Below are 20,404 nucleotides of genomic sequence, written 5' to 3' on the forward strand. Positions count from 1 at the left end.
GCTGTTATAAAACTTTCTTCTCAATAAAGTTGATTGCATTTTAATTGTATGTGCTTTGTCATTTCTTTTAATCATTTATCTATAATCATGATTATACAGTCCTCTCATCTGTGCATACCGGTAGTAAAAAACAGTTGACTGTTTCGTGAATGTAAACAAAATCGTATCAATGTTTTGTTCGTATTCGTCGTCAATAGCAGCATTGGTTGGGTTTCAAGTTTCAACAAGGGCTTTTAGTTTGAAGTTTAAAGATAAATCCAAATCCGGAAGTTACCTAATTTGCTCTACAGGCGGAACAGCGGTTGAAAAAAAATTGCTGAAACATAGGAAGAGAACTGACAAATAATATCTTCCTGTATGTCTGTAGATAATAGACAGTGTGTTCACTTAACGCGAAATCGTTTCCTTTCAATACGCCTCCTCCGTATATTTAAGTGTGTGCCCTTGGGTTCATCGAAGCTTGTCGCTAAACATAACAAACGGGGGACAAATTGAACAACCAGGAGGTTGAGCTATGCAAACGCCTGTCTTTTCCGACGAGAGGAGAGGGCGGAGAATGGCTCTTTAAAATTCGCCAGCGAGCCAGCTAACAACCTCAACATCACATAATTTCCCTCTTCTTGCAAGCAAAGTTGGTGGTATTTCGTCTCTGTATTTGCGAACTGTGGAAATAGCTAATAACCATTGCGGTTGTCAGTAAATACGTGTCCAGAATTATCATTCATTGACGGCCTCCAAGCCCGGGGGCTCTCCCCGGCCGGCGACAGAAGCATGGCAGGAAATCCGAGGAGGGGCGCGGGTCTCATCGGCTTGATGAAGGACGCATTTCAGCCCCATCACCAACCCCTCCAGCCTCACCAGCCTGCGGTTGTTGACAAGAAAATGGTTGAGAAATGCTGGAAACTCATGGATAAGGTAGGTTGCTACCCAATTTCCTGTAGTGTTATGGTAAATTCACTTTTATAGAGGCTGGCAAATTGTATTAATTCAAATGAATTTGAGCACCTCTCTCTATTGTTCTCAGACCAGAATATCCTACTCATTCATATTGAATCAGGCATTGACTGTCGTTTCAAAAGAGTAGACTACAGGAGAGAAGAGGAGAGTAGCTGGGTTCTTTCCATTCACAGTGGGGGAATGAGCAATATTTGCCACAAGACCACAAAACATAGGCCTAAGACGTTTTAAGAATTCATAAACCCTCCTAGTGTATCATTCTGCTTACATTTTTTTTCTGTGTAAGATTTGGATCTAGGCCTAATGCATCGACCCCTCGAAGTAACCACTGTTTAAATGCTGATGGAGCTATTTATTTTGAAGGGAGTCTGCAAGTTGTCTGAGAGGAAGAGTTTCACAACTATTCTATTTTTGATGTGTGATAAACCATCATGTGACTCTTAAAACAGTATTCTTCAAACCCACTGAATTTGAATACACTCACAAGTATCTCTGAGGTATAGCCTACTATAATTACAATACCAACTTATCATGCCAGGTGTTCGTGCCTACCTACATTTTGATCTCCACAAAAGGTAAGGTTTATCATGGGCAATCCCGTGTAAAAGGACCAACATGTGAAATTCATCAGAGCATATCAAATTGGATGTCAATGAAAGCTAAGAGTCTATATTTTTGGGAAATTAAGTCTCATTTCTCAACCACTGTCCATCATAAGAATAGGGATAAGCAAAGTCTTTGACTTCTGGTCAAACATATGGAAAAGCCTCTAAGAAAAGAAGAAGTATTTAAAGGTGTTTAGAAAAATATCAAACCTCATTAATGTTCAAGTATAGTACTTATAGTGTTTAGTAATTGGTTTGGCTTTGCCCTGGCATTGCCCTGTCTCACTCTGCCTCATGAGGAGCGAGGATAATGAAAGGTAACAAAAGTAAGAAGTATAGGTAGACCTACCAAATACTTAGCACTGTTTGTGCTGATATTGATTTAGTTTATGAATTAATTAGTGATTAAAACTGGTAACAAATCGGTAACAGAATGACCAAATCAAATGAACCCTTTTCAGGGGTCTACATGGAACCCAAAATGGTTCTACATGGAACTTTTTTTTTTGGAAAAGGTTCCAAAAGGGTTCTTTCACAGGGACAGTTAAAAAACATAAACGTCCTCATCTCATGCCCGAATAAATGTAGACTTCATTGTTGTGGGGAAGGCAAAGCCAGTAAAGCGCACACATGCAGCGCAATAACTTCCACTCAGAATGATGACATACATGTTGCACACTTCTGCAAAAAGGACATCATGGGATTTATCTTCGTCATTAAAGAGCGCACTGACACATATGGTGTGGCGTCCCTAAGACAGATTCTTAGGATCCTCCCCACACCGGTTGCAGACAATAAAGTTTTCATTTTGCACAGTCTATCTCTGAGGCAAACTAGGAGCTGATTGGATGTCTCTGTGTGTGTCTGCACATGACACAGGCCTACTTGTATTGTATTTTTTTGGTATAATGAAGAAAAAGACACTGAAAACCACAAATGTCATTGGTTTAAACAACATTAAATTAAGAGTTTCAGAGGCAGATTTATGTTTTGTGAGTGTTTACATATAATTGTATATATTACTGTTATATATAATTTAATAAAAGAAGACATTACCTTGAAGAGACATCTATTGTATATTTCTACCTGTGTGTCCCTATTTTGGCTTCATCATCATGTACAGAATGACATTGAAACCATAAGTTCTGCATTTCTGTGGGGAACCCATGTAGTCATTCTGTCACCGGATGTAAAACCATGTCACTTACACCAGCTCAACAACCAAAAGACATTTTGACATGGTTTTGGGGAAACATGGTTACATAAACATTTTTTTTGATTTTATTGTCATTCCAATACCAAACATAGAATCTGCACCGTTCTAAAAGTAAATGGCTTTTTCTCAGTTGGAATTGTTAGTTAGTAGTTGTATGATTTGTTAAACTTTCCTATCAAGGATGTTTGTTTAGCATACATTTGAAAGTGAACATTTGAGTCCCAGCATCATTCTTTTACTGTGGCATTGCCCTCTTGTCCCTTTCCTATTTAATGAAAATTGCGATCATCAACAATAATCATATTCAGGACTTGGCTACTAGTGCACAGTCTAAAGGTTGGCCTAATTTGGCTTTGCCTGTTTGGATGAAACAGTTGAATTACAAACCTCAACTACTAGACTGTAAACAATTGGCTTAGCCACAAGCAGTCAGCCACAAAGACTAAATTCTCCAGATGCCATAAATATCCAGTTCACTCATACCCCAAATTGACACTTGCACACTTGGTATGTTTTTCCTGATCTGTTCTGACTGGTTCTCTCTCTCTCTCTCTCTCTCTCTCTCTCTTTCTCTGTCCTTTCATTAACTGTTTGTCCTTCCGCTCATTCTTCTTATTCAGTCCAGCCCAACAACAGTGTATATGGCACTCATAAAGAGAGCAATGATAAAAACAGGCCTAACTCACAAAGGAACACATACTAAGCAAGTCATATCTACGATAGCCCATGTTTTAGTTTTTATTTCAATCCAACTGACATTTATGAGTGAGTTTATTGCAACAAATTGCTACGTTATCTTCACCTACCTAGAGAGTAATCAGTTATCTTCATTTATACAGTCATTCTTATGCACAGGAGTTCTATGCAAATTTGAATTGAAGTCGTCTAATGTTTTATTACCATCATGGGACTTAACACCAGTGCTTGGCCTAAAATCGCAGACCTTTGTGTTTCTATCTCTGAGGACAGGCCCAAGAAACTTTCTGGACCATGGTCTTGGTGGACCTACCCTGACTTGTTATACCAGTACACACGTTTTTACCTATAGACCTCAACATTCTTGTGGCCAATACATTGATGCAGAGCAGAGGAGGATTTCTTACACACAGACACATATTTTTGGGAAATCGCATCTAGAGGTAGACTCCACACAAAAAAAGAAAAGCACTGATGTATTACCAGTCACTGGTATGTTCTCCCCTTCTACAGGCATCACTGATCTCATTTTTAATCTTTGTTTCCCACGCAGGTGGTGCGTCTGTGCCAGAACCCTAAGGTAGCCCTGAAGAACAGTCCTCCATACATTCTGGACCTGCTACCAGACACCTACCAGCACCTGCGCACCATCCTGTCCCGATATGAAGGCAAAATGGAGACACTTGGGGAGAATGAGTATTTCCGGGTGGTCATGGAGAACCTGACCAATAAGATCAAGCAGACCATGAGCTTGTTTAAAGAGGCCAAGGAGCGCATGTACGAGGAGAACTCCCAGCCCAGGTAACATAGAGTGAGATGTGTGTATGTTTGTTGAAAATGTGTCTTCTTTAGTTCTCTCCAACTCAATGGTGTTAGCCTGGATGCTAAGGCCTGATTCTCATGCCTACTTGACATTGCCTTGTCAAGGCAACGTTAACAACCTTTTTAAAATGTTAAGTGCAGAAAGTCAGGCACCCAGGCTAAACGAGAATATCCGAAGCCCTAACTCCAAGACTAGGAACAAACTTGATAGGGTGGTGCTCCTACCAAAGCTTTTCTTGTTTGTTATTACAATGACTGGTCTAATTTTGATTCTGTGGGGGTTTCTCAAATGTCTTGTTTTTTAGCACACGTTACTAGCAGGTTGTGCTATATTTGACCAGTTGTGGGGGAGTATAAGAGCATTTATGCCCATCTCAGCAGTGTTAACCTCTTCTTGAATGAGGCCCCAGAACAGGAACACCCCCCCACTGAGACTGTGGTGGGAGATGCTATGGTATCAGGTAATTCAATCTCTTTGGTGGTTGTTTTAGAAAGGGCTGCATACCTAAAAGATAAGGCTTCCAAGAAACCGCCTCACACCTTAAAACAATGTTCCTTGCAGCAAAGGTGTTCTTAGAAAGTTGTATCCATTTACACACAGGAAGAAGACAGTTATTGAGTTGGTTATCTTCATGGGAACCTTTGCAGCAAAATAAAGTTGGGAGGGGATTAAAGCCACGGAGGAATCATTAAATGATGTGTTAGAGTATGCTTCCTTTTTTTCCGCAGAATGTGCTTACTTCGCTAAAGCCCATCCTGTTTGCTTATTTCTGAGTGAAGCAATGATGCTATCAGTGATTTCTCTCACTCACAAGTAGTACAAACAGTTCAGCCATTTTAGAAAGAAAACGTGCGCCAGTAAAACTCATTTACAGGAACATAAAGTTTTACGCCCCCAGTGTGAATTATTGTGGCCTGCAAGAGCGTCTCCAGTGTATACACACCACCATACACCCTCTTTATTGTTGGCTTTGTGGTGTGTGTGTATCTGACAAACCTAGTGATGGGTTACAAGGAGATAGAATTTCCTAGAATCAACATTACACTACTACACTCAATTGGGGAGAAAGTGAGATGGTGGAATTCAGTCGACAGTGAACCTGTTTAGAAAGGCATCACTTTAGAAGCCCACTAAATGCAGCGAGTACATTTTACAACACAAATATAGGCCACATCATACAATACCATACCCAGAAATCCCTTCACAGCAAACTCTTTCGATCAAACCCTTTACAGACACTTACGAGATTACCCCCCAATGACCTTTTCTAATCTGTGGAACAGGAGAGAAATTCGAGAAGTGATACCACCAGTGCTCAACCTCAGTGATGTATGAAAGGTCTGACTCACTTTGATGAAATGCCTCTTTTCTTCACAGGCGAAACCTTACCAAGCTTTCCCTGATCTTCAGCCACATGCTGGCAGAGCTGAAAGCCATCTTCCCCAACGGCCTGTTCCAAGGAGACAACTTCAGAATCACCAAAGCTGACGCTGCTGAGTTCTGGAGGAGGTCTTTTGGGGACAAGTGAGTCTCCTTTTCAACCAAAAACAAGCACATATTATCACTTTTAATTTACTAAAAACAATAGGCTATAAATGCATCCTCTTTTACAGAACCATAGTGCCCTGGAGGACGTTCCGCCAGGCTCTTCACGAGTTCCACCCCATCAGTTCTGGGCTGGAGGCCATGGCACTCAAGTCCACCATTGACCTCACCTGCAACGACTATATCTCTGTCTTTGAGTTTGACATCTTCACCAGGCTCTTCCAGGTAATGATGTCTGTCATTGATATGATACGACACTGAGTGCCTTACAGTATTTGCATTCAAATATTCGGTTGTTGAGTTTTGTTTTTTTGTGAAGCAGGAAAATGATTTGATTTTATGGAAACAACGATGTTTCCAAATGCATCATTCAGTCAACTCAAGTACTATGAATGTACTGTGAAAGTGAACAAAATGGTTGGGGGGGGGGGGGCAGGGGCAGGGTAGCAGTGTCTAAGAAAAGAACTGAAGCCATATACCACTGTGTGGGTGGTTAATTTCAACCATGGTTACCTTTTTTATTCCATTTGAGCACATAAGGACATGTTGTGAGTACAGAGGTAGGGATGTTGCTCTATCATTATTTAGGGTGTGGCGGGGTACAGTACCTCCTCTGTTGGATGTCTCCCAAATGGGTTAGGCCTTGGCCTTTTGCTGTAGTTCAGTCGAGAGTGTGTGCAGGCCATAGCGTGCACAGTGTTCACATAGCTGTATTCAGGTCAGACTGAAACCAAAATTACATTCTCAAATTAGCCCTCTGAGTTGAACCGGAGAGTAGTGCAGTTTAGCAATCCTGGTCCTACAAAGTTACAGTATGTTGAAACTTTATTGGAGTTGGATCAGGTGTGTTGGTCCTGGGCTGGAACAAAAGCCTGCGCACCATGTAGCATTCCAGGACCCGGTTTTGTGACATTTGCTGTGGTGAATAACAAGCCAACAATACAAAGGTGCATTGTTGGCAAGGGTTTTGACACGTGTGGGCTTGTGTGTGTGTTGTGTGCAGCCGTGGTCGTCTCTCCTGAGGAACTGGAACAGCCTTGCGGTCACACACCCGGGGTACATGGCCTTCCTCACCTATGACGAGGTCAAGGCCCGGCTGCAGAGGTTCATCCACAAACCTGGCAGGTGAGACTGGAAGGGACATACCAAGGTGCTTCTCATAGGCCACTTGAAAGTCACTTAAACCACAGCCAAATATGCACTGTTATTTATATACAGTGCCCTGCGTATGCATTTTTTCGTCTTTCGCCTCAACCACTATGAGGTTAAAGTAGAGAGTCTCGGCTTTTAGTTGATGGTATTTGTGTACATATTGGTTTCACCATTCAGAAATTACAACACTTTTTAAGCATAGTTTTAGGGTACCCAAAAGTAATGGGACAAGTAAGTCAGGTGTTTATGGTAAGTCAGGTGTGTTTCGTCACATCATCAGTGCAGGCATAAGAGAGCTTATTGATTCTAGGCTTTGGATTTGCCTTTGAAATTTGCAATTGGTGTTTGTCAACATGAGGACCAAAGAGGTGTCTTTATTAGCCTGAAAAATATGAAAACATAACATGAAAACCTATAAACCAAAACCGTAGGCTTGCCAAAATCAACAGTTTGGAACATCATTAAAAAGAAACATAAGCACTGGTGATGTCAGCAATCCCAAACAGGCTGGTAGGCCAAGGAAGACTTCTACAAAGGATGACCAATTGCTCACCATAATTAAGCAAAACCCCAAATCAACTGTCCCACAGATCAGGAACACTGTCCAGGAGGTAGACGTGAATTTGTCAGAAACTACCATCCACAGAATACATCACCAGCCAAACTACAAATGCTTCACTGCAAGTTATGCAGCAGTTATCCTCAAAAAGGATGGTCAGGTTACAGTTTGCTAAAAAGTACCTAAAATGCCTGCAGAGATCTGGAAAAATGGCAGATAAGATTAATATTATCATGGAGGAAAGTTTGGAGAAAAAAAGGTCTGCCCAAGATTTACAGCATACCGCCTCATCTGTGAAACATGGTGCAGGGGGTGTTAGGTTTGGGCATGTATAGCTGCCACTAGAACTTGCTAACTTGTCTTAATATATTATTGTAATTGCTGACGGCAATGTACAGAAAAATCTTGTCTGCTTGAGTTCAAGCAAATGCCTCCAAATTCATTGGATGGAGCTATATCTACAGCAAAATGACCCAAAACATACTGCCTTAGCAACTAGGGAGTTTTTCAGGGCCAAAAAGTGGAAAGGACTTGACTGGCGGGGTCAATGGGTCACAGACTTCAGGCAGTTATTGCATGCAAAGGGTTGTCCACCAAATACTAAACATGAATGCTTAATTTCAACATTTTATAAATCTGTCCCATTACTTTTGGGTACCCTATGCATAAAAAGTGTAATTTCTGAATGGTGAACCCAATAAGTACACAAATACCATAAAGTAAAAGCTGATAACTTCTGATGACTTTAACCTCAGTAATTGTTTGATTCACTGTCCCATTACTTACACAGGGCACTGTATATGACACACACACACACACACACACACACACACACACACACACACACACACACAGTAAAATGCATATAAACCCTCAAATAAAATACACAAATATTCACACTACCCCACACACCCCCACCCCCCTTGGTGTTTTGGCTCTGGTCCTGGTCTGATGTCTGTGGTCTCTCTCTCCCTCTCTCTCTCCCCCAGCTACATCTTCAGGCTGAGCTGCACCCGGCTGGGCCAGTGGGCCATCGGTTACGTGACAGCAGATGGGAACATCCTGCAGACCATCCCCCACAACAAGCCTCTGTTCCAGGCCCTAATCGACGGCTATAGGGAGGGATTGTGAGTACCATGTAGCAAGTACAAATGTTAGATTGTAAACACATCTCACACATCTAAATCTGGCACAGGAGCTGTACAACAGGAAAGGAATTCTGCTGCTACCTTGCTCTCCAACCAAGGTGCATGAATTGAGGAACACACTGAAGTGAAGAGGAAATTCAGCAACTCTTGGAGGACAATGGAACTAGATAAAAATGGTTCTTATTTTTGATGAAGGCTACAGGCCACGATGAGCATTTTTATCTAGTTCCATTGTCCTTGCTGAATTTCCTCTTTCGTACAGGATCTGTACAAAACATATAGCAAATGAAAAGAAAGTAAATGTCAACACTAGCTCAAATAAAGACCCTCTATAGGAGCAGCAAACAGTGAGAAAGGAATTGCATTTCTATTCAGGGATTGTGAGTACAGTAGCACAGTCCAAATCAAACATACAGTTACTGTGCATCAACCAAACGTTTAGGAAAAGTGGTTTTGTGGTGTATAAAGTTGGTACTGCGAGGACAAATTGTTTATTGTAACGTTATTGGTTTAGAATGTTTTTGTAATGCCCTCCTCTGGAATCTCAAAGCACTTCGAGATTATTTTTGCAATGAAAAGAGCTTTAGAAATGTAAACTATTATTATTGTTATACATAATTTTTTGTGTCAGGTATTTGCCCTCGATTGCTCTTCCTTGTAGAGTAGATTAATGTGTTCTTGTTTTGTTTTTTTGCTATCTCTGTCTAGCTACCTTTTCCCAGATGGTCGGGCCCAGAACCCAGACCTCACAGGACTGTGTGAGCCCTCCCCACAGGACCACATCAAAGTCACACAGGTCAGTCTCTCTCTCTCTCACACACACACACACACGTGCACACACACACACACGTGCACACATCACAAGTACACAAACAAGGAATACCAGCGTGGGCTGACCTAAGATGTACCCATGTAACTCGATTGTACCGACTGTAATTTTCCATTTCTCACAATTTTTTGATTCATTATTTTTGAGCAATGCAAGCCAAATCTCAATTCAGAATGTAGCCTTTTTGGTGTATATAGATATTTCATAAAATCAGAATCTGGGAAGAAATATTTGTACTTATATTTGCTATTGCATACAGGTACATGTTACGATGATATGTGCCTATGACATGTATTGGCTATCCTACACTTATGATACTGTACTCATGTGATACTCATAGTAAAAAGGACCGACCACGTCAATATTACATTTTGCAGAGATAAAGCGTGTGTGCGGGACTATTTGGTTTTTACTATAGGTTGGTCTGCAGAGTTTATAATCCCAGTACCACGAACAGAGACAGCATGATGCGTGTTTATTGCAGTTGGAAAGTCTCCTCATATCAGTTTTTCTCCCTCCTCTGGTCCCACAGGAGCAGTATGAGCTGTACTGTGAGATGGGCTCCACCTTCCAGCTGTGTAAGATCTGTGCTGAGAACGACAAGGATGTGAAGATTGAACCCTGCAGTCACCTCATGTGTACCTCCTGTCTCACCGCTTGGCAGGTACAAGGCGGGGGAACCCCCTCAATATGCCACTCATCTTCCAAGTGTTGCAAAATCATTTCTATTTTGATGTTTGATGTTTTTTGTATTTGTTGTGATACTTTAGTTTGGAGTCTTATGTGAGTGTCCTCCCAGAGGTTCTCTTTAGTCTGCTTCTCTTTATCTACTGCTCCTTGTCATTTTTGTACCATTCTCTGCTGTTCACTCATTCTTATGCCTTAATGTATTCTTGTATTTGTGTGTTTTTCATTCACCTGCATTGTTTTCGTCTTCTCTCTTATTCTGTCTGTCAGGAATCAGAGGGCCAGGGCTGTCCGTTCTGCCGCTGCGAGATCAAAGGCACGGAGCCCATCGTGGTGGACCCCTTCCACCCCAAGAACAACAACAGCGGGGTCTCCTTTGCCGGGTTCCAGGTTCCCTACGGGGCCGAGGGAGGAGGCGCCGTCTCGCCGTGCAACGAGGAGGAGGATGACGAGCGCCTGGAGGACCCGCACCTCATCATGAGCAGGCTGGCCTGCACCAAGGCAAGACCCACCCACCCCAACTCTAAACCTAATCACCCCCCCCTCCCCGACTCACGTCCAGCATCACATTGGCTTCCCTGTGTCCAAATGCTCTATCCGTTAATAAGAGAATAGGGGTAACTTTTTGTATGTTGCTTTCAGGCAGCTCTTTGAGGAGATGCTGGAGGTTATGTTGATGCTCAAGCCTCCCTGCTGTGTCCACTGCATCTGTGTTTGTCTCTGAAGTCCAAAATGGGGAAAATGTATCATTTGTAAAAGTAGAATAGATCCACACATTGCGGAGGATGCCTCAGGTGTTCTTGGGGTTAAGTTTGATGTTCCCCCTGTATCTGTTTAGGTGGAGCGCCCCCCCTCCCCGGTGACACCCCTGCCCCCAGTGCCCCCCCGCCTGGACCTGCTGCAGCAGAGACCCCCCAGCTCCCCTGGGGCCCTGGGCCAAGGGGCCACATCCAAGGCAAGTGGTGGAGGAGACAGGACACTTCAATGCATGTAGTTCTTAGAGAAAGATTTGGCTCTCATCCAGAGTGACTGGTAGTACAGTGCATTTAAAAACATAGTGTCTGTGTGCAATCATAACATCTCTTTCTCTTTATCTCCTCCCCAAGGTTGCAGCCCACAGGGACAAGCCCTTACCTCTCCCCCCTTCCCTGAGAGAGCTACCACCTCCTCCGCCTCCCGAGCGCCCCTCTCCCCTGGCCCCCCCAGAGGGCCGACTCCAGAGGAGACCCCTGCCCTCCACCCCCTCAGAGCCCAACTGGGCCTCCAACTACCAGATACCCCGGCCTGTAGCCAAGGCCCTCCCCCAGAGCAACGGAGCCAGTGATGTAGACAACTCCAGGGGGAAGCCTGTTGTAGCGACCAATGCTATCTACTCTATGGCTGTCAGGTATGGCTTTTCTACTGATATAAGGGAATCTACCAGATCAAGGGAATTTTGTATCAACTTCTCGGCATGGTCCAAATAAATGATTTTGTGAATTTCGAAAAGTTATTTTGATTTTAACACAGACATTTCTAATAAAGACCATTCAATGTGCAAAGCTTTCATGAATTTCTACCATATGTTTGATCTACAGCAATAGTTATTTATTTATTTAGTTTATAGTAGCTTTTATACTGTTTGTTAAAACCGACATCAAAATTTAACCAAAATAACCATGGACACTATACTTTTTATTTACCTTTTCACCGTTTTACTACTCATGGGGACTGTTTTTATTCCTGGTGGATTTGCGTGCTGCGAGACCGCTATTGTTTACTTCCGAGAACAGCTGATCGCGTTGGCTCAGCCGGTAATGGTTGTTGGCGTGCGGCCCACTATACTGGAGGAAATAAGGAGACGGCATCGGGGAAGCAGAGCGGGGGTGACGCGACGGATGAAGAAAAGGAGATATAAACCGTATCTTCCTTCTATCATAATAGGCAATGTGAGATCTCTCATATATCCCCCCTCTGCCAACGCGGAGGCAGCGTGTGAGACTATGCACGCTGTTATCGCGAGACTACAGACCCAGCACCCCAGTGCATTCATTGCAATCTCCAGGGATTTTAACCATGTCACCCTGACAAAAACACTGGCAACATTCTTGCCCCACTAGTGAGAACAAAACACTGGACCTGTTATATGCTAATGTAAAGGACACCTACATCTCTACAGCACCCCCCCCGGGCATATCGGACCACAACTTAGTCCACCTCAAGCCCATGTATGAACCTCTAGTCCAGCAGCACTCTGTGCCCAATAGGACTGTGAGGAGATGGACACAGGAGGCTAATGAGGCTCTGCACGACTGTTTTGAGACAACGGACTGGGAAGTTCTCTGTGAGTCACATGGGGAGGACGTTGATGGTCTTTCACATTGCATCTCGGAATACATTAACTTCTGTGTGGAGAACACTGTACCAACTAGGAGGGTGGGTGTTTTCCCAACAACAAGCCTGGACTACAAGTCACCTAAAGACCCTCCTCAACGACAAGAAGAGAGCCTTCAGGACTGGTGACAAGGAAGAACTGAAGCAGGTGCAGAGGAAGCTCAAGGAGAAGCTGCAGGAGAGCAGGGACACCTACAGGCAGAAGATGGAGAACAGCCTGCAGGACAACAACACGAGAGGTGTGGAGCAGCGTGAGGAAGATTACCGGCTACAAGCAGGCTAACGACCCGCAAGTGGCTGGAGATCTGGACAGGGCCAACGAGTTGAACCATTTCTTCAACAGGTTTAACTCAGGGGCTCATTGTCTGCCTCCCCCCAGCTTCACCAACAACTCTCCACTCTATTCTCCTTCTCCTCCCCCCAGCTCCTCCAGCCCTGCTCAGCTACCGGACCAGCCCCCCTCCCCTCCCCCTCCCCTGTCTGGACCCATTCACACCTCTCATCTACCCCTTTGTCCCATCCAGTACCCTCTCCCTTCCCTCTCCTTTTCCAGCCCCTCTGACTCCATTCACACCTCCCCTCCATTCCCCTCCTCCTCCAGCCCCACCACTTCCTCACTTCACAACTCTTCAGCGCCCCCCATTATTCTGCCCCCCGGCACCACTGCCACAACTAACGACCCCCCCACCACCCCCCACTCAAGTGTCTTCATCAGTACGGCTCAGGGAGTGAAGAGAGAGCTGGGGAAACTCCACACCAGGAAGGCTGTGTGGGCCCTGACGAGTGCCCTGAGAGTGATCAAAGTCTGCGCGGACCAGCTGTGTGGATTACTCCAATACCTCTTTAACCTGAGCCTCAGTCTGGAAAAGGTCCCATCAATGTGGAAAACAGCTTGCCTGGTACTGGTACCAAAGAAAAGGAACCCCAGTGTTCTGAATGACTATAGACTGGTAGCCTTGACATCCCACATCATGAAGACCATGGAACGACTGGTGCTAGAAGACATGAGGCCCCTGAAGACATCCTTGGACCCCCTGCAGTTTGCCTACCAGGCAGACATTGGTGTGGATGATGCCATCATCTACCTGCTACACAGAGCTCACTCCCATTTTAGATAAGGCTGGCAGCACTGTGAGGGTCATGTTCTTTGACTTCTCCAGTGCATTTAACACCATACAGCCCTTACTACCTGCGGATAAGCTGCTGGGGATGCATGTGGACTCCCTCATTGTTTCCTGGATGCCAAATTACCAGACCAACAGGCCACAGTTTGTACGGCTGCAGGGATGTGTGTCGGACTGGGTGGTGAGCAGCATTGGCGCCCCCCAAGGAACAGTTCTGGCTCCCTTCCTTTTCACCCTCTATACCTCTGACTTCAGGCACAACACAGATACTTGCCATCTGCAGAAGTTCTCGGACGATTCTGCTATTGTGGGGTGTGTCAGTGGAGGCCAGGAGACCAAGTACAGAGGACTGGTGGACAGTTTTGTTGAGTGGTGTGAGCAGAACCACCTGCTACTCAATAAAAGCAAGACAAAGGAGATGGTGGTGGACTTTAGGAGGTCTAGGGTCCCCCTGTCTCCTGTTTCCATCCAGGGAGAGGACGTGGAGGTGGTCCAGAGCAACAAGTACCTGGGGGTGCACCTGGACAATAAACTGGACTGGACTGGTAACACAGATGTCCTGTACAAGAGGGGCCAGAGTCGGCTTTATTTCCTGAGGAGGCTCAGGTCCTCAGGACTCTGTTGAACATGTTCTACCTGTCAGTGGTGGCCAGCGCAGTGCTCTACGCGGTGGTATGCTGGGGGGGCAGCATCAAGGAAGGTGACACCAAGAGGCTGAACAAGCTTATTAGGAAAGCTGGTTCTGTCCTCGGTGTCACCCTAGACACTGTGGAGGAGGTGGCCAACAGGAGGATGAGGACCAAACTCCTGGCCATCATGGACAATCCCTCCCATCCCCTACATGACACTGTAGCAGAGCAGTGAAGCTCCTTTAGCAACAGATTACTACAACCACGTTGCACTAAGGAGCGCTATAGGAGATCTTTTCTGCCTGCCGCAATAAGACTGTACAACTCCTCCTCCGGCTGGCTCGATTGGGGTGATAAGAGTCAGGCTGGGGAATGTTAAATCATACTGGACTGTTCTTACTGTATATGTTGTTTTAGATGTCTATTTTATTCTATTATTCTATTGTCACTTTATTTTGTTGTTTGTTTGTGAGCTGCTATAAGGCCTTAATTTCCCCTCGGTGATCAATAAAGTATCTATCTATCTAGATGGTGAGATCAGATAAGACCAAGTGTCACCTTGTGACACAGTTTCAACCCTTTTTTTCCTCCATCAGTAACTAAGTGAACCTTGTGGGCAAGCTGTCTGCTCAGCTTGGTCTGTGTGGTGAAAGTTATGTATACAAGTATTATTCACTGAAGGGTGTTCCATGGTTTCTGGAAGCAAAGTGGCTACGAGGTTATCTGAGCTTGAATATGCTAAAGAAGTGGTCCCCAACCCAACACTCTAAGAAAGGAAGTCAAATGGACCAAGGAAATTATTGGCTGGTATCCCTTTTGGGAATCCTATCCAAGGTACTTGAATAGGTCACTTATGAACAGATTTACTCCAGCAATAACCTTATGTATGACCTGCAGTCATGATGCAGGACAATCTCACTGGACAGATACGTCTGCTATGTCTAACTGATCCCATCAGGAAAGAAGTTGATGGTACATTTTGTGGTATAGTGTGACTTGATCTCCAAAAAGCTTTTGATACAGTTGACCATCATATCTTGCTCTACAAGTTACATGCCCTTGGATTTAATCATCTGGCCAAAGAGTAGATCAGTTTGTATCTGGCGGGCATGTATCAGAGGGTTGAAGTTATGCAGGGCGTACACTACACAACTTTGCCATCTCTTTCTGTATGCAGATGATTCTGCTCTTCCATAAAGACTAAAGTATTGTGGAGAGCTGTCTCAGTGCTGAATTCGAGAATGTCAGTGAATCTGACAATAAACTCTCTCTCCATTTAGGGAAAACTGAGTCGGAGGCTGATATCCTATTTTTTTCGTTGCTTTAGCTCAACAAGAGCTGAAATTGACCCTTTTAGCACATGGAAGGACTGATAAGGTAATTCAGAGGTGGGCAGAATCACTTTGTTCAATCAATGTTGTCTCTTTCTGTGCAGGCCTATTTCAGCCCCACTGGTACCGCCGTGTGAGAAACCCTCTGGAGGTGATGAGGAGAATGAGTACATGAGCCCCACCTCTCTCCCTGCTGCAGGAGCAGGAGCCTCCTGGATCATGGCTGGTGCTCTTGTACCCCCACCCCCGCTCCAGACCAGCAACCACGACTCAAGGTGAGCATGCACACAAGTGTCACGATGAGGTGGCTTGAATGATTAGATCAATCTTAGATGGATTTTAGTGTTAAAATCACTGAGCAGTAGAGGGCTCTCTGACTAATGTTTGTGTTTTTCTATTGTGACCATAGAGATGGAAAGAGAGTAGGCAGCGGCTCCCATTCATTACATTTATGACAGCCTGAGGGACGCCATGTAGTCCACTAGGGTGGCACTTCCTCTGAGTTGGGAAGGCATCAGCCAATTAGATCAACACACGTGCTGAGTTGATACGACACTGAAGCACAGCAGGTGGCAGTGAATCACCAACACGGCCACTAAAATCACAGAAGATGAAGACAGTCGACTACATCGCACTCCCCATATAATCGCAGTTAATGTAGGGGAGTGCGCCCTCTAGTGGTTATATCCATATGGTTGTGACCCTTTTATTGCCTCTCCCATTATATTTATCCCCTTCCCTCTATCTTTCTCTCTCTCTCAACTCCCTTTCTCTGGCTCTCCCAGGACTGTGATGTGTGACGTGGATTGTGATGATCCTCAGGTGTATGAGTCCATGTTTAACATCCAGGCTCAGGCCAGTGCTGCAGAGCCCCTGCCTCTGCCCCTGCCCCAGCAGACAACAGACTCGGGTATGTAGTTAGCTATCACCACAAAAAAGCTATTAGCTATCACCACAAAAAAAAGAGTGTTCTGTCTCTGCTGGTTCTGCCCTTTCTGATAGCTTAAGATGCTGTGTTACATAAGGCAATGCTTTATTCAAAACAAAAGGTTTGCGTGAGTGTTGTGTTTTCCTGCCTGCGGTTGAGTTTTTTAGGTTGCGGCAACAGGTGGCTGTTGTCAGACTGGAGGAGGTGCGGTATCTAAGAAATTGTTGCTGTATCATCTTAAATATTATCTCTGGGCTCAGATTACAATTTGACTCTTGCACATCTACACCTGTCCAGAAACATCCCATCTTACTGAATGTGATCACAATTCGATCACAGTACATATTTTTATACCAAGTGAAGACTTTGTGTAGGTCCCAGTGAGATTTTTTATGAGATTATCTCTAAGGCTTGTTGTTATTACATGGTTATCAGTATCTGGTAACCAAGGTTAAGAAAAAGTAGGTTAATTTGCATTCCCCATGGTACTGAACATTTGTTTGAAAATCAATCTGCATTCCAAAGCACAGCATACTCAACTTAATGTGTGCAAAGTCATTTCTTAATTAACTGTGGAAAATCGTTGTTTCTTGTTGCGTATGTTTTTGTCTTCTCCAGACCACCTCCATTTAACCCCTGCGGTCCCGCCGCACTCTGTAGAGGAGGCAGAGTCTGAGGATGTGTACGAGTATGACTACCCCAGACCAGTGGTCCCCCCGGCCCCCGCCAGACGTACCCTCTCTGACATCACTGGCACCTCAGCCGCCTTCAGCTGTCTGGCCATGGACGGCCCCTCCACCATAGAGGCCTGTATGTACCTCAGCATTGGAGTGTTGTGGTCTGTCGATGGGGGATGCACGTTCATCATGTCAGTAGTATGAGTTTCAAAAGCTTTATCCTTACAGCTGTATTGATTTGTCTCTCTTCTCTCCGCTCAGCTATGTTTGCTTCGGGTCTAGACCCTGAGCGTCCGCCGAAGCCCCTCCCTCGGCGGGTCAACTCCGACCGGCGACCCCGCCCACTCACCCCAGAAGCCCCTGGTCCGTCCTCCGGGCCCGCTGGCCGCTCCCCTGTCCCTTCCTCCTCCTCCTCCTCCTCTTCAGCCTCCTCCGGCCCCACTCCAAGTCTACACATCAATGGAGAGATTGAGCGTCTGATGAGCCAGGGTTACTCGTTCCAGGACATCCAGAAGGCCCTGATGATCGCCCAGAACAACCTGGAGACGGCAAAGAACATCCTGAGGGAGTTTGTCTCCATCCCCTCCACCGCCCACATCCTCACGTAGCAGCCCCATTCCCTTTCCCTCAGTCTTGTCTATCTTAACCCACTGTGCCATAAACGGATAGCATTTATACGGCACTTGACACAGGTTGAAAAAGTGCTTAACATTGTAACCGGGGGGGGGAGGAGAATGTTGCCTCAGCTAGAGTATCTAAAGGGACCGGGAGGATGGTTTTGTGTGGCTTCTATATGGCCAAGCCTTTGACCCCCCCCCCCCCCCCCCCATGTGACCACCTTGTGCTGGCCTCAAGTCTTATTGTGTGGCTCCAAGGCTTAAGCATTATTTTTTTAGTGTAGCATATAGGGAGCTTCGGTACAGTATGCCAAGGTATACCTGAAGTATGCTTAGGCTGCAGTGTCTCACAAGGAAGAGGTGGGGACTTGGAATTGTTGTGCAGCAAAAGTAATTGTAGTCAGGGCGATACTTGACTCATGACTCTCCACCCCTTAATGGTGGCCATCTTCGTTTTCCTTGGGTCAGGTTCGTGCATACCGTATGTAGCTAGGTCAGTGAGGTGGATTCTGTGGTTTGTGCTAAAGCTAATGAATGTGAATCTTGAAGTTGCATTGCAGTATTACAGGGCTCCATGTCATACATTTCACTGTAGTTCTAGACGAAGTAGTAGTAATGTTTGAAAAGTAAAAGCATACTCAAATTTGCTTTAGTTCCTGGCTTAGTGATGGTGATATTATTATATATGATATAACAGTCTGAATGATGTGTAAGTAATCTTGGAATGTACAGTAAGTGTATTCAATGTAGTGCTAACAGTGACGGACTAACGTGTAACATTTCTCATATTTTGTTGTCTTTATTTTTTATAATGATTTTACTGCCACCATTCTTCGTGGTATCACAGTTAAGCCTTACTTGTTAAATCTGTGAATAGCTTCTATATCTATATTATGTTTTAAAGTGAGTGTCCTTTTTGTGTCATACTCCAGAATGAAGGGAGTATCTGTGCCCTAACTGAAACTTGCTATCTGCTAATCCGTGTGCAATTGGACTGCTGCTTCTAAGGTTTCGTATCCATACTATTGATTTTCCAGCCAATAGCTTATTGATTGGGCAGATAATTGACAGTGATGCAAGTCATACACCCCACTCCATGATATTTTGTGAAATGAAGAACATAATTGGCGCTACCTCATAGTTGGACTTGCTTCGCTGCCTATCCTCTGGAGAAGAACATCTGTGTTAAGTTCTTCATACAGACCACAGTCCACATGGGAAGGTGTCTGTATATTTGAACTTTGAACAACATGTTTTTTTTCTCTGTCTCTACCGTTGGATTAGCATTATCTTTTTCCCCAGGATGTGGCTTATCATTATTGAGAATTTGTTAATTTATAAGATCTCTGCTTCCTTCTGAACTTGAAACCCCACTGAACAGGGGCGGGCGTGGGTGGTCACTGTCCTCTGGACTCAGGTACACACAACAGGAACTGAAAAAGTGCAGTGCTATGCCAAGGTTGTACTCAAACAAGAAATGTAAAAGGTAAATTTGTTGATTCCAAAGCCAAAAAGCATTTAAACAGAAGTGTATGATTCATATATCTTAGTTAATGCTTGTTTGGTCATTGTATAGCCCTTACGCTTACATATTGGTCTGTTTCTCTTGGATTAAATACTGTTTTAACTTTCCTTGGATTATGATGTACATTGACACAGGAATTCCTTGATCATTAACTAAAGTGCCACTTCATGTGAAAACATTTGTGAGAATTGACTTGAAACTGAAAATAGGAATGACCTGAAATGTTACCATTCTCTGATGTCGGCCTTGTTTGTCACCACAAGAGGGCGGTGTCTCATACAATATTGTTATGGTCTATTCTACAGTTGCAGGATTTACTCGTACTGTATACTGTAGCACAGTTGGTACTTTGTCGTTCGTTTTAAGATCCAATGTGAAATTGTATGTATGGTATAACTCATTGTTCGCCTAACCTTTACATACAGAGAAAAAACTAACTAACTAAAAAAGCTTTTTTTTCATTGCCTTGTTTGCATGTGTAGATAAAATATTTTATTTATTGATTTTAATATACTCAGCATTCATTATGTTGCCATGTGTTCAAGCCTCAGCCATTAAAGATTTTCAAATAAACAATATTTTCTTTAATGTTTGGTCTATTTTATTGAAAAGGTTGAAATAGCTGTCATACAATAATACATCTGGGCCTGGATATGTTATAGTATATATTTTAGGGTTGGGAAACAACTGATTTCAATCTGGTAACATTCAAATGGTAAACTGCTGTTTCAACCATTGTCTAGACCATTGTGTTGAACCCCCCTCCTCCTACCAAGCATGTTCTCTATGGAGATGTGGAGCTACTGTACTACTCACTTCAGGATATTGTGAGTAACAGTGGCTAGAAGGGAGGGTTCTACCCTTTCTCCCCCAGCAACCACATTCTGGGGCTCTGATTTAGACCATATTGAGTCATTTAGTCAGTCAGTCAGAATAATAATAGATTTTGGGCTGTTGGGAAGCTGTTTGTCAAATGACTTTTC

At 44.2% G+C, this 20,404-nt stretch overlaps 1 protein-coding gene across 1 annotated transcript; it reads left to right on the plus strand.

Annotated features, from left to right (window-relative positions):
- The first annotated feature begins 334 nt into the window (after nucleotides 1-334).
- On the plus strand, nucleotides 335-19,999 carry LOC310825037 (E3 ubiquitin-protein ligase CBL-like). The gene is made up of 15 exons (XM_083697459.1): nucleotides 335-915; nucleotides 4,028-4,275; nucleotides 5,675-5,821; nucleotides 5,911-6,067; nucleotides 6,846-6,967; nucleotides 8,543-8,680; nucleotides 9,410-9,497; nucleotides 10,063-10,194; nucleotides 10,488-10,718; nucleotides 11,056-11,172; nucleotides 11,324-11,604; nucleotides 15,779-15,949; nucleotides 16,460-16,584; nucleotides 17,221-17,412; nucleotides 17,541-19,999. Exons 1-15 carry the CDS (start codon nucleotides 772-774, stop codon nucleotides 17,885-17,887), a joined length of 2,640 nt encoding a protein of 879 aa, XP_083553585.1. The 5' UTR covers nucleotides 335-771; the 3' UTR covers nucleotides 17,888-19,999.
- Nucleotides 20,000-20,404: the final 405 nt, after the last annotated feature.

Source organism: Argentina silus (genome assembly GCF_951799395.1).
Source record: "Argentina silus genome assembly, chromosome: 2".
NCBI classification, from domain to species: domain Eukaryota; kingdom Metazoa; phylum Chordata; class Actinopteri; order Argentiniformes; family Argentinidae; genus Argentina; species Argentina silus.